We start from the raw sequence: 15,192 nt of genomic DNA on the forward strand, positions 1-15,192 counted from the left end.
TATTAACCTATATATTTATAAAATTAATATTCAGTAATGTTTATAATAGTAACAGTAGACTCTTAATTGTCTAATTAAATTTGCACTATAGTTGTGTATATTTCTAATTATGTCATACAGTAGTGACCTCTTTGTCATAAATACCAAATTTCTCAATTAATAAAACAGTGGATTAACCCAGACATCACAGCATCAACCCAATGCTGCATTATACAAACTTTTAAAAAGCAAGGTTTCTGAATTATGGGGCTCCTAATGTTTAAATACTATCCAGATGTATGACATCTCCAGACTTCTCTGAATTAAATCAGCCAGATCCCTTCCATGGAGTTAGTATCATTTATCCTGAACTCAACTCTGAACACTCCATTCTTCAAACATGTATACTCGCTCATCAATCTGCTTAGGCACACATTCTTAACTTTTCACTCCAAGACTGAGACATAATAGAGTCATATACTTACTGAAAATATGTACGTAGCCCATATCTCAAGTAAATGTCAAAAGTCTAACCTGAAAAATGTTCACATCCAAGGCTCTCACTGGGCCAGTATGCTTGTCATTTTGTGCAATCACAACTTCCTTCTCTCCAGCTATAATTTTAGAAGGATCATAAAGAATAATATTTCCATTTTCACCACCCGCAATCAGAACTCCAGAGATATTTCCTTTGGAATCCATCTTATGAGGCCCCCATATCAACTTGTGGTACCTTTAAGAGAAAATGAGTAAAGCCACTAATTTTGGAAGTCAAATAAATGTAGAATTTAATTTGAAATCATACATTTAATTCTTCACATATTCATAAATACTGCCAAAACACTGCTTCTCCTCTAGTCCTGGTAGCTGTGAATGACTTGGTGAAATGGCACTTTAGATATTATACTCATGTTCATATTTGATTTTGTAACTTGAAAGAGTAAAAATATGCTTTTGTAAGAGGTAATAGACTATGACAAAGTGTACTTGATTTGTGTGTCAAAGATACGGAGTTACAAGTGGTTTCACCATCTAGAAACTGTTAGGCCTGGGCAAGTTAGTTGATCTTTCTAGGCTGCTTTTGGTTTATCTGAAAAATAGAGCTAATCAACCACTTCCCTTGATTCTATTTGACTATGGAAGTGCTTACCAACAAGTGATTTGTTAAACAGTAAATGTGAAGGGAATCACCTAAAATTTTCTAAGAAAGCCCTGGCTGGCATGGCCCAGTTGGTTGAGCACCATCCCACAATGCCAAAAGTTGCCAGTTCAATTCTGGTCAGGGCACATGCCGGACTTCCAGGCCTTATCTCTGGTTGGGGTGCATGCGAGAGGCAACCAATCAAGGCTTCTCTCACACATCAATGTTTCTGTCCCTCTCTTTCTCCCTCCCTTCAGCTCTATTTTTTAAAAAATATTTTATTTATTTTAGAGAAAGGAGAAGGGAGGGAGAAAGAGTGGGACAGAAACATTGATCAGTAGCCTCTTGCATGACTCCAACCAGGGACCTGGCCTGCAACCCAGGCATGTGCCCAGACCTGGAATTGAACTGCAACCTTTTGGTTTTTGGGACAGTGCCCAATCCACTGAACCATACCAGCCAGGTCAAATAAAATCTTTATATAAATATAAAAAAAGTAACTCTACTATATCATGAGGGGGAAAAATACTAGAAACTGGATCCTCTCCTTCCTATCTCACATAACAGTCAACAATTAGAAAATCAATAGACATGGACTCTTCTTGACTTCCACAGAAATTCACAAATATATTTTTTCACAAAATATTTCATGTCATTGTTGGTAATATTCTTTGCAGTTTCTAAGAATGATATATTTATAGAAAAACTAGGCCCAAATCACAACAGTCATTCAAATATAGCCACATGAATTTATGGTTGGATCTCATACCTGTGAGAAGAAGAAAAAGTGGCACAAGATTTCATATCCAAGGACGGATCAGAAAGGTCTAATTCAAATATCTCAAGGGAAGCATTAGTACTAAATGTTGCATCCAATTGCTGAGCAGATGTTCCTACAGAAAATACATTTATGGTAACTATGCACACAAAAATAAGACTCTCAGGAAACCATACAACATAGAAATTAAACGCATGTTTTTCAGTGATCTTACCCATGAGTGCTGTAATAGTGGCTGAAATCACAGCACATATACCACTGAGCAGATGTTTAAATCACTACAGCAATGAGATCCTAACTCAGGGTTCAGAGATGATGTTTATAAGAGGGAAGAGTGCAGATAATTTTTTAAGCCTACAGATCCTTTAAAAGCTCTCTGTAAAAACAGTACTGTGATTTACTCTGCCTCCTTATAGTCACAAATGATATAACTCCAAGTCTGTTTATATAAAAAAGCTAGCATCAAAACTGATCTTCATGCAAACTGATATTTAACAGTTTTGTTTACACGTATCTATTGTGCTTAATACTGGAGGAATAAAGATAAAACACAACTGGTATAAAGTGGGGAAGATACTATAAATGCATTGTGATTAATGCTGTGATGTATAAGGTGCTTTGGGAACACAGAGGAAGGTCACTGAATCCAGCTGACAGCCAGGAGGGAGGTATCTTGCCAGGGAAGAAGAGGCTTTCTAGAGATGAAAGTTGACTTCAAGCTTAAAGAACAGGTATGAATAAGTTAGATGTACTATCTTTTTTGAACTTACCTGTAGCTAGGTAAATGGGATGATTCTGAGCAGGGCTCCATGCCTGCATAGCTGTACGATCTACTTCCTTTAACTTCATCCTGCTAAAGAGAATATTTTACACAGAAATATACTGAACATGTAACATAGAACATAAAAATACACTGGACAAACCATTACATCATTAGTAATGTCCAAACACCAATAAATCCAATTTAGTATCATTTTTTGGGAATGTTCAATATTAGAAAGGAGAGATACTTGGTCAATTATTTTGAGACAAATATAGGGCTATTCTGATGTTTACTGAATATAGTCTGTCAGCTAGAAAATCAGTGTGGAAAAAAAAAAAAACTGGCTACACTATATGCTTCTCAGGCAAGGATACGTGGCAATGTACCAGGGGTAAGAGAAGGCACATAAAGCATAAGGTGCGTCTTCCTGGAGCAGGATAGTTCAATAAGAGCAGTTTTTAAAATTAATTTTAAATTAAACAGAGTAACTACAAAGAAGACTATAGTAAGCCCACAGATTTTAAAGATAAAGCGGAAATTTTTAAAGACCTGTTCACTCCAAGCTACACTCCCCATACTACTAGTTTATATATTCTCTTTTTTAAAGTTACTTCAACAAAAAAATTAAGGAGGTACTGTGTTATTGCTTAAAAATAAAAAGAATATTATTCTATATAAATGCACTCACATGACACAGTATTCCACTGTAAAGATGTACCATAATTTCATCGCTTAGTCCACTAATGATGAACACCTGATTTGTTTCTAATGTTTTTGCTATTTTTGCAAAAAGAAAGGCTGAAATAAAGGGCCATTGTACATATTATTGCATTAAGGGGCAAGGATAGCTATAAACTTCCAGAAGTAAAACTGCCAGGTTAAAGGACAAATGAGATTTCAATTCTGATGGATATTGCCAAGTTGCCCTCAATGGTAACTATTTTTTCACATTCCCAAGAATAATAGAATAGCTGCTGCCCTACAGCCTTACCAGAATACCACTTTTTTGGGGGGCGGGGTGGGGGGAGGGGTGACACTTTGACTTTTAACAACAGGACTGATCAGTGAAATATTAGCTCTGTATAGTACAATTTGCAATTATCAGACTCTAAAGAATGTTGAACATTATTTCCTTCTCTTACCTTTATTTTTTTAAAAATTTGAAATATGTTTATTGATTTCAGAGAAGAACATTGATGTGAGAGAGAAACGATGATTAATTGCCTCCCATACGCTCCAACCAGGAATCAAAGGGCAACCTAGCTGTGTGCCCTTACCGGGAACTGAACCCATAACCTTTGGCGTATGGGATGACATTCCAACCTACTGAGCCAACTGGCAAGGGCTCTCTGTCTCTGTCATCTTTTCTATCTATTCTTATCACTATCATTTGCCTATCTTTGCATTATGTTCTCAGACTTCGTTGGTTTTGCTTACATATTTTTTTACCTTTCACAAGATTTTATTTTTAAAAATAGATTTTATTTCAGAATTGTTTCAGGTTCACAGAAAGATTGAGTGAAAGCACAGAAAGTTCCCACATACCTCTCCCCCATGCCCCAAACACACTCTGCCACCATCAAAACCCTGTACTACAGGAGTACATTTATTGGTTTCAGGCAAAGACCCAACAGAGACACATCATTATATCCCAAAGCTCGTAATGTACATTAGGGTTCGCTCCTTGTGTTATACATTCCATGGGTTTTGACAAATGTATAATGACTCATACCCACCATGACAGTATCACGTAGAAGTTTCCCTGCCCTAAAAGTTCTCTGTGCTCCACCTATTCACCCCTCTCTTTCTCCCTCCCTCCTGGCAACCACTGATCTTTTTACTGCCTCCATAGTTTTGCCTTTTCCAAAATGTCACTTAGTTACAATCATAGAATATTTAGCCTTTGCAGATTGACTTCTTTCACTTAGCAATAGGCATTTGAGTTTTCTCCATGGCTTTTTGTGACTTGACAGCTCAATTCTTTTTAGCATGAAAAAACGTTCCATTGTATGGATGTACCATGATTTTTATTTTTCATAGTCAAATTTCTCACTTAAAAATGGTTGCTGAATTTTGATTAGTTAGCAAGGACTTGTGCATTTCAGATTATGAATAAGTTCACTCAGATTTTTCTTCTAGAAAATCCATTTATGGTTTATGCTTTACATTTAGATTTTGACTCACTTGAAACGTATCCTGGGATACAATGGATGTTCCAAGTTTCTTTTTTTTTGTTATCACTCCAAAACTGTTTTTTGAAATATCTTTTTCCTACTAAATTAGGTATCACTTTCCATTATGTACTAAATTCTTTTTATTATGTTTATTTCTGAACTTACTATTTAGGTTTATATTCCTGTAGGTATCAGGATGTAGGTTAGGATTCACATTCTTCTATATGCTTAGGCTTATTTCTGCATTTCCAGTCCATAGGCCCATTTGCTTACTGACAGGTTCGGCAGTCCACTGTTTTAAATACTTAGACTTTATATATGACTTCAGTAACCCCAACCCACTGCTTTCTCCAACCCTCTTTTCTTTGTAATTACTTTTTATTTTACTACATAAGCATTAGAAAAGTTTATGTCAATTCCAGAAAAAGTGTTAGTAACTTTATGGAATCTACATCAAATTAATAAATTTAGGGAGAACTAACACAATGTCTGAATCTTCCTAGTGAGCACAATGGTATCTTGATTCAAGTCTTCTTTTTGTACCCTTTCAGTATTATTTTAATTTTTTGACATTGGATTTGCTTATTCCTATTTCACCTTTTGGCTTTGCTTATAAATGTGGCTTCCCCCCCTTTCATTATACTGTCTATATTTTTGTTACTGATATATAAAGGCTAATGATTTCTTTAATTAATTTTTTATCCTGTTTTCTTATTGAATTCTCTTTCTGGAGTAGTTTCTCAGTAGATTCTTTTGTGTTTTCCACATATAGACTCATGTCATGTGCCAATAGTAACAGTTACCTCTGTTGCAAATGGTTATTCCTCTAATTTCTCTTGTCCCAGATACTAGTTCAGATATTGTTCAGATACTAGTTGGCTAGTATCTGAAGTAGTATATTGAACAACAGTGATCACAGTGAGATTTCTTGTCCTGTTCTCTTTTCAGAGGGAAAGCCTACTGTATCACCACTGAGCATGATATTGGGATTTGAGATATATATACATATGTGTACACATTAAGTATATATAATATAAGGAAACAGCCATTAATTATTCTTTTACTGAATGCTATTTATAAAGACTGGCTGTTGAATTTTGTCAAATGCTTTTCATTAGGTAATTGGAGATAACCATATGATTTTTCTCTTTAAGCCTATCAATAAAACAAATTATACTAATAAATTTCCTAACGCTGCATTATCTCATACCCTGAATAAACTTCTCTCTCTCTCTTTTTCCCCTTTGGTCCTAGAGCCTGAGGTATTGTAACATATTGTGAAACCATGTAACCAAATACCTAAATATATCTACAACATGTACACCACAGTAATGTATAGTACATTATATACTAACATCTCAAAATGAATTTCTATTAATTTTATGCAAATTATGGTATAAGATTACTATGTGACACATTCTGAAATGGCACCAACTTCACATAGCATTCCATTTCAATTTACTAGTCAAAATCCTTACTGGTAATGATGTTTTCATACATTGTTATCTGAATATTTAAATTAAGCTGTTAATCTAATAACCACAGTACTTTACCAATTCAAATCACTGCATATGTGGATGTTAAAGTAAATGAGTAATACAGCAGGAAAAATATTTCTAACTGAATAAACTTCTCTTGATCATGATGCATTATTTTACTGATGTGCTGCTGGATTCCATTTGTTTAAAACAGTTTTGCAGCTAGAGTCACAAAAGTGAGATTCAGTCTATGGTTTTCTTCTTTTGTGCAGTCTTTGTCAGGTTTTGGTATCAATCTTATACTTGTTTCCCCCAAATATGGAAGTTTTCCTTCTTTCTCTATGCTCTGGAACAGTCTGAAAGGCAGCAGTGGAATTACTGATTGTTTAAGGATTTAGAGAGCTCTCCTGTGAAACACCTAGGCCTGATACTACTGGGGGCGTTGCTTCTTTGGTAATTGGTCTATTTGAATTTTCTTTATTCAAGGTCATTTTTGGTAAATCATATTTCCCTGTGTTTTCATTACTATGATTACCTATACATTCTACAATGGCTATTTGTATTCTCCACTGATCCAAGAATTGTTTGAGTTCAATATCCAAGTGGAAGAGCCTTAATTTTTACTACATTGTGACTTTTTGATACTGTTTCTCCTTTATGACACTTACTAAAGTTTTCTCTGGGACCTACATAGGTGTTTTTGTGACTCTTCCAGGAGACTAAACAGGGCAGAGCTCTGGCTACTCAAACCTGAGTCTTGTCCTCTTTCCTTCTTCCCTGAGCAACACGAACTTCAACACCCTCTCCAGCTTTTCCACAAATTACCAGACTCTGGATTCCATGCAGTTGCCCAGCCACCAGGCCTGGCAAGCCAACAGTGTGGCCAGACTCTATGTAAGTGCTGGGGGCTTGGGCTCCTGGAACTCTGTGTCCCATTCCACAAGCATGCAAAGTCTCTGAGGTTCCGGGTGCCTGGCTGTGCGGATGGCCAAGGATGGCCAGGGGCACATGGGGAATCCAGAGAGACAAAGAGACTATGCAATGCCTGCATGGCCACTTGGCCTCCTACCTGAAGAAGTGAGAAGTCTGGAGGCTGATAATCGAAGACTGGAAAGCAAAATCCCGGAACACCTAGAGAAGGGACCTTGGGTCAGACACTGGGGACATTATCTCAAGACCATTGAGGACCTGAGGGTTGAGATCTCTGCAAGTTCTCTGGACAATGCCCATCTTGCTGCCCATCTTGACTTCAGAGTCAAACATGAAATGGAACTGGCCATGCACCAGTCTGTGGAGAGTGACAACAGTGGGTTCCAAAGGGTCACTGATGACACCAATATCACTCAGCTGGAGCTGGAGACAAAGATCAGGGCTCTCAAGGAGGAGCTGGTCTTCAAAAAGAACTGCAAGGACGAAGTAGTCTACAAAACCCAGACTGGGTTTTGCCAGCTCTGGGTTGACCATGGAGTGGAATGCCCTCAGATTTCAGGACCTCAGCAAGATCACAGCAGACAGCCAGGCCTAGGATAATGAGCTAGCTCAGAATAGCTGAGAGGAGCAGTCTAGTTTTGGTCCCAGCAGATTGAGGAGAGCACCTCAGTGGTCACTTCACAGCCTGCTAAGATAGGAGCTGCTGAGATGACACTCACAGAGCTGAGACTACAGTCCTGTCCTTGGAGATCTACCTGGACTAAATTAGAAATCTGAAGGCCAGTTTAGAGAACAGCCTGAGGGAGGTGAAGACCCGCTATGCCATGCAGATGGATCAACAAGATCTTGCTGCACCTGGAGTCAGAGCTGGCCCATACCTAGGCAGAGAGGCAGCACCCTGCATACAAGAGCCCTGATGAACATCAAGGTGAAACTGGAGGGTGAGGTTGCCACCTACCACTACCTGCTGGAACAAGGGGAGGACTTCCGTCCTGGTAACTCCATGGACAGCAGCAACTCTGAAATCCATCCAAGAGACCGCTACCCACGGGACTTTGGACAGTAAAGTGCTATCTAAGGTCAACAACACCAAACTTCTGAGGCATTAAAACAACAGAAGTGGGGCATGTCGTGGTGGAGAGGAGGCCAATAAGTAGTTCAGAGGTCACTGAACATTTTAAAAAGGGTGCTCTGTTTTCAGGATCAAGTTCAATATTTCTTAATCAAATCAACACCATTACTTAATTGTTTACATCTTCTCTATACTAATTCTTTTCCATTTGATCTGTCTTGAACCAACAGTGAATTAAAATTCTCCTCACTAGCCCTGGCTGGTGTCACTCAGTGGACTGACTGAGGGCCTGAGAACCAAAGAGTTGCTGGTTTGATTCCGAGTCAGGATATATGTCTGTGGTGTAGGCCAGGTCCCCAGTAGGGGGTGTGTCAGAGTCAACCACACATTGATGTTTCTCTCCCTCTCTTTTGCCCTCCCTTCCCATTTCTAAAAATAAAGAAATTTTTAAAAGCTTCCTCACTGATGCATTTGTGCCAATTTCTCCTGGTAGCTCCTGAAACTTGCTTTATAAAATTACTTTGTTATTTAATACACTCTAATTTGATAGATATTTAAAATGTTAAATACTCACTGTCAAATAACATTTTAGCTTCATAAAGTATTCTTCCTAGTTTTAAATAATGCCTTCGTGACTGAATTAAGATCATTATCATATTAAGGTGAATATTTAGATCAATACCTTAGTTTCCTTTTTATTTGCCTTTATATGTATACTTTTGTCCTTTTCAACTTCTGAACCACTGTGTTTTCACTGGCTGTCTTAAATTCTAAAAATAGGAATTAAGCTTTGCTTAGTGATCACAAAAAAAGAGCTTTGCTTAATGATTCAATTGGAAAATCTTTCCAATACCTCAACTAACAAGGCCATTTAAAATGTATTGATAGGACAGATAAGGTCGCTCTTAGTTCTATCTCATTTTGCTATGTTTGGTTTTATAATTAAAAAATACTTTCACTGTTGTCTATTTTTTTGTGTGTATTTATAATTTTTCTGATAATTAGGATGTTTTACTTTTGTTCTAATACGTTGTTCTGGTTTTATCTTTATAACTATGATTTTAAATATTTTCATTTAATACCAGTAATTGTCTAAAAATAACTATGAGCATAAAAGAAATGAGCTTGTATAAAATTACTGTCCCTCTTGCACTACACAGTTACAGTCAATAGTATTATCTTTCTCAGTGTTTACCTTTGTACTGTTAAATACACTTAGACTTCTACTAACTGATTTGTCAGCTTTAAATGATGTCCTTTGACTCCTGGCCATTACACATGAGGCAATCCACAAACTTATTCTACTTTCAATTTTCTTCCTGCTTCCCTGTTCTCTTAATTTTTTAAAAGAATTTAGTTGTAGGTGAGTATAAGGGAGTTAAATGGTAATGAAAAATAAAAGTAAAAAAGAAAAAGGATTTCATTTATTTTTAGAGAAAGGGGAAGGAAAGGAGAAAAAGAGGGAAAGAAACTTCAATGTGTGAAAGAATAATCCAATGGTTGCCTCTTGCACACCTCCAACGGGGGACCTGGCCTGCATGCAATCCAGATAAGTACCTTGGCTGGGAATCGAACCTTTAGATTTGCGGGACAATGCCCAGCCCACTGATCCACACCAGTCACAGCCAGTTCTCTTAATGTTTTCAAGTTTTATAACCAACTTCTATATTGTCAAATATTTACCATAGACTTTATTTTTTTTTCCTTATTTCCACTCTTTAGTCTTAAGTCTTTGGTTAAATACACTCAGTGCTCCCCAACAGTACTATTGCCAGTTTCTTACTCATTTCTAGAGGATGAAGTTCATCCTCTACTAGTTTCCTTAAGATGACCTTAGATTAATAATATGCCCTGTGTCTTACAGGTTCTAAATGTATACTTGAAGAACATTTTACAGATGATAAATTAAGGCATAGAGAGATAAAATAATCTGTATATGCTAGCAAGAGGCAGAGCCAAAATTTAAACTCAGGAATTCAGCTCGAGTCCAACCCCTTACTTGTTGCTTCAACAAGTTCAGATATTCAATTTTAATCACAGATGAAATATTAACACTTGGAAGAAATGATTAATGGCAAAGCATCTACGACACATGATGAAATTAAAAGAAGAAAAAAAATATATTTGAAAGTGTGCTGGATTAGGCAAAAGTGGATTAGGAGGTTGAATTACTCATGCTTAAAAGCCAAGTCCTATAAACTCAATCTTTGGTTTGAATATTGGCTCTGCTACTTATGACACTATGGACACATCATTGAAACCTCTCAGAGCTCCAGTTTTTACATTTGTAAGATTGGGATAAGAGTGACTACCACATGGGATGTTGTGAGGTTTAAGTGAAATAATTTATTTTATCGAGGGCCAAACTCAGTGCCGTCAACATAAGTTAATAAGTGTTTCAATGTGCTAACTACTTTTTGAAGTTATTACTATCATGAGGTTAACCAGGAATACCATGCATGTAGTTTCCTAAAATTATGATAAAAAAAAACCCCACAAACCCAATATTCTAAAAAGTGAAAAAGCAGCCTATTTTCCTTATATAAAATGCCATCTTCTTCCTTTCAGCCAACTGTCAAGTTTAAGTTCCAGCCCCCTCATGAAAACTGCCTAATGATCCAATCCACACTGATCTAAACAACCTCTTAACTTTCTATTTGTCTGTATCACACCCTTAAGCATTTTATAAGAAAGTGTCTTATTCTATCTTAACAAAACTTTGTAACATTATATTGGTACATATTGTTGACATATTTTCCCCACTGCCTTTTTACCAATAGTTTTATATGTCATGCCACATTAAATACACAAATAACTTATTTTCTCAATGAGTCTTACAGTTTTTACCCCTTTTGGGATCAAATTACTCAGCACAAAGGAGTAGGTCCACAGAAATTGTTCTTCTTCTGAATGTTTATATTTAGGGAAATTCAAATAGACTAATGAGCTAGAAAGGCCAATTTCAGATAAAATATTTAATTTTTAAATTCTTATCTATTTACAAGACCTTTCCTCATTTGAAAAATAGAGGCAAGTATTGTTAGGAGAAAAGGTTTTATAAACTGCCTTTAGAGTAATTTATAAAAGTGAAAACAGAATAGCTATATATATTTTAAAAATTCAACTGAAGTCCTGGCCAGGTAGCTCAGTTGGTCAGAGCATTGTCCCAATATGCCAAGGTTGTGGGTTCAATACCCAGTCAGAGCACACACAAGAATCAACCAATGAGTGCATGAATAGGTGGAGCAACAAGTGGACGTCTTGACATCTGTCTGTCTTACTCCCTGCCCCTTTCTCTCTCAAATCAGTAAATAAAAATTTTAAAAACCTAACTGAATAGAATTACAGTATCTCTAAAGAGCAAAGGTACAACAAGGGCTACATAACTCATGAACATTTAGTTAATGTGTAACACTTACTGAAAGAGGAAGATAAATTTGCAAGAACATAATGTGAATAAGTGGGGATTCAAAGCATTTATAAAAGTCTATTTTTTTTTGTCTTAGTACTCTATGTGCCACCAGAAGCAGTTCCACTGATCAACCTGTATTGAACAGAAGGCTTCAATGCTATCTGAAAAATAAGTAAGTAAATAATCATTATACTACAAAAATGAGCTACAAATACATTGTGGCCTGAATCTAATTAAACAAGAGTCCCATAATCTATGCAGTATAATCATTCTCAAAACCAAGAATGCTACTGGAATATAGTTTCACCTGGATGAATATATATAATCCTTCTGTAAGATATGATCACTCAGTGTTAAAACATGAAGAAGGTTTAAATTAAACCATGTGTACTTTCCAAGTGAGATGTGTTTTAACAGCTTTGTGTAATTTTTTTCAATAATATATGTGATTAGAATCCACATTATGCAGACTTCTCATTCAAGACTATTTTACATGGAATGCGATCATTCTGACAATATCAAAAGTAAGTTGTGAGGACAGTGGCTTGTTCACAGAGATCATCTACAAGATATCATCTGTAGCACAGCAGTTAAAGAGTACGGAGCCTGGAGCCAATACTCTGTTTAACTCCCAGCTCCACCACGTCTTACCTCTGACTTCAGACATGTAACCTTACTTATGTGTGTCTTGCCTACCCACTTGGTAAAATAAATATAACACAAGCATTGATACCATAGGGTTGTGGAGAGAATTAAATAAGGTATTACACAGAATGCTGAGGAGAGTGTGTAGCAGGTAGTAAATAAATGCTCTTAATTGTGAGCTATTAACAAAGTAACAATTTAAAGTGTTTATCCTGCCCTGACTGGTGTGGCTCAGGACTGAGCCCTGGCCAGTGAACCACAGCGTTGCTGGTTTGATTCCCAGTCATGGCACCTGCCTGGGTTGCGGGCTAGGTTCCCTAGTATAGGATCAAGAGAGGCAACCACACATCGATGTTTCTCTCCCTCTCTTCCTCCCTCCCATCCCCTCTGTCTAAAAATATATAAATAAAATCTTTAATAAGTAAAATAAAAATCTCACCCTGGCTAGGTGGCCCAGTTGGCTGGAGGGCCGCACCTACATCAAAAGGTTGCGGCTTTGATTCCTGGTCAGTGTATAAACCTAGGTTAAGGTTTTTGTTCCTGGTTGGGTGTTTCTCTTCTCACATTGATGATTCTCTCTCTTTCTCTTTCTCTCTCTCTCTCTCACCAACAAATATATCCTCCAGTGAGTTTTAAAAACAAAATAAAATCTTTATCCCAGTGAATGTTCATGAATACATCTACTGAAGAAAATTTATGTTCCAGACTAGAACTCTTATTATTTTCATCCAACATTCCACAATAACTGCATGCAGTTAAGTGGAAACTTTTTTCTTTCTGCTCATTTTCTTTTTCTTATTTTTTAAAAAAAATTTTTAGAGAGAGAAAGAGAAACATCAATTTGTTGTTTGACTTGTTTATTCAGTTATTGCTTGATTCTTGTATGTCCTCAGGGATTGAACCCACAACCTTGGTGTACCGGAATGATGCTCTAACCAACTGAATTACTCAGCAGGGCTCTGCACATTTTCTAAATAATTTTGTGAAACAATATTAAAACAAAACAGTACTATTCTCCAAAAAATACCAACCTTACAATGCGACACAGAGAGAGGACCTACATGTCAGAAGGTAAAAAGTGTAGATGGTAATAGAATTGGAAATGTTGACTCCTGAACCAGAAATACAGTCCCTAACTCACACTGCCTTTAGTAAAAATACCCATCTTGTGTGGGCAAAACATCTCATCATGATGGGCACATTTGTTCTACAGAAGTTATTTGGTTTGATCAGTGTTCTAGGCTCATCTCACTCAACCAAAACCAAAGAAGCAACTGACCACTGAACTAGAAAGTGTCATACGTATCTGGAGTCTAACAAATATAAACTTTTTGAGCTGAAATTAATCTATTCAAGAATGGCATTTCTAAAAACAATGGAAAAAACAATTTAATAACATCACCTCACGTGAGTTTTTAACTTGGGATTGGCAAACTTCATGAAATTATATAGAAAATCCTACCTGTGTGTGCATTTTTCTGGGACAATGACCCAGTATCTTCATCAGACCCTCAAAAGAGAGCAGAATCCCAAAAGCTTAACAATCACTGCTCTTTACAGTTTACAAACTTCTTTCTATTCTTATGTTACTAGTTTCAGAAAAGACCCTACTTATATGACATTTAGCAGTATAATTCTAAATCCATTCCAAATCTCGTGTAAGTTCTTACAGCCTGCAAGCCTTTCCCACAGTTATAATTAAGGGACAAGGAGAAGCAAAGAGCACAGAAGAATCACAAATCAAAGAGGAGTAAACTTTTTTAGCCAACTCTGTAACAGTTAGTACGTACAGAAAATGTATAGTATAATACAAAGAGGAGTCTCTAATTATAAATTAAAAAGTTACAGTTGATGACAAAGACCATCACAGTTCAGTTTTCTATACTTACATAAAGAAGTTTAGAAAAAAAATTTGTTTTACCCACAGACCATCAAAGACCTAAGTAAAATTAGTTCCGTGAGCAAACAGAAAAGTTTGCAATACCCACAAGCCCAGGCAATACTTTGATTTATTTTACACCTGCCCCGTAATCTACCCTCTTATGATTTATTAGCAAAAACTTACAGCATTCACGAGACTTCCTCTGAGGTACAGGCTGAGATTGGCGACCACTGCCCATAAAATAAACCAATACTGGCTGAACGACCGTAGCCTTCAGTTAAAACCTGCCAACTTTTCAATCTGGCAACAGTTAAAACACACAAAAAATTCTACCCAACCCAAAGGAATCCTGAGGTTTGTTTCCTTCCCTCGCCCTTGGGGACCGCACCTCTTTGTGCACAAGGGGTTGAAGGTCTCCTAGCCTCAGACCCCAGTTACCCGCCTTGGCAGGACACCCTGTCGCAAGCCTCAGCGGAACTCCTACTCAGCAGTGAAAACGACGGCGGACGTGAACCCGCACAATCTTCAAAACAGCCGTGAAGCCAAGGCGTTGTCTCGCCGGGCCCGAAACCAAGCCCAGGGGCGCGCAGCCACCGGAGACCGGGCCTCAGGCTGGCGGGGACCAGCGGAGACCGAGGCTGTGGTCACCGCTTTGCCCCATGCTCAACCTCAGGCCCCAGGGCTGGCGAAGAGGTAAGGAAGGAATAGGGTATACATACCTGGCAAGGACTCTAGACGACCGGTTACTGCGTTAGCACGACTCCAGTCAGACTCTCCGAACATTCGCTACCGCCCCTCCTCCAGGCTCAGGGACACCTCCACGTTCCGCTTCAACGTGGCAGCCGCAACCCCGCCCAATCGGCCACCGAGCTTCCGGCAGCGAAGCCTCGCTCCGCCCACTCCAGGGCCAAACGGGCCACGGCACTTCCGGGAGCCCC

The 15,192-nt window shown here is 37.7% G+C and overlaps 1 protein-coding gene across 1 annotated transcript in view; it reads right to left on the minus strand.

Moving 5' to 3' along the window:
* LOC123806762 (protein transport protein Sec31A-like) overlaps positions 1-15,121 on the minus strand; it is a 78,065-nt gene extending 62,944 nt beyond the window's left edge. The window contains 4 exon segments of the mRNA XM_045820028.1: positions 514-712; positions 1,890-2,013; positions 2,669-2,751; positions 14,974-15,121. Coding sequence (XP_045675984.1) covers positions 514-712; positions 1,890-2,013; positions 2,669-2,747 — 402 coding nt within the window. The 5' untranslated portion in view covers positions 2,748-2,751; positions 14,974-15,121.
* Between the last annotated feature and the right edge of the window lie 71 nt (positions 15,122-15,192).

Source organism: Phyllostomus hastatus, unplaced genomic scaffold (assembly GCF_019186645.2).
Source record: "Phyllostomus hastatus isolate PE091 unplaced genomic scaffold, TTU_PhHast_1.1 phas_scaffold_39, whole genome shotgun sequence".
NCBI classification, from domain to species: domain Eukaryota; kingdom Metazoa; phylum Chordata; class Mammalia; order Chiroptera; family Phyllostomidae; genus Phyllostomus; species Phyllostomus hastatus.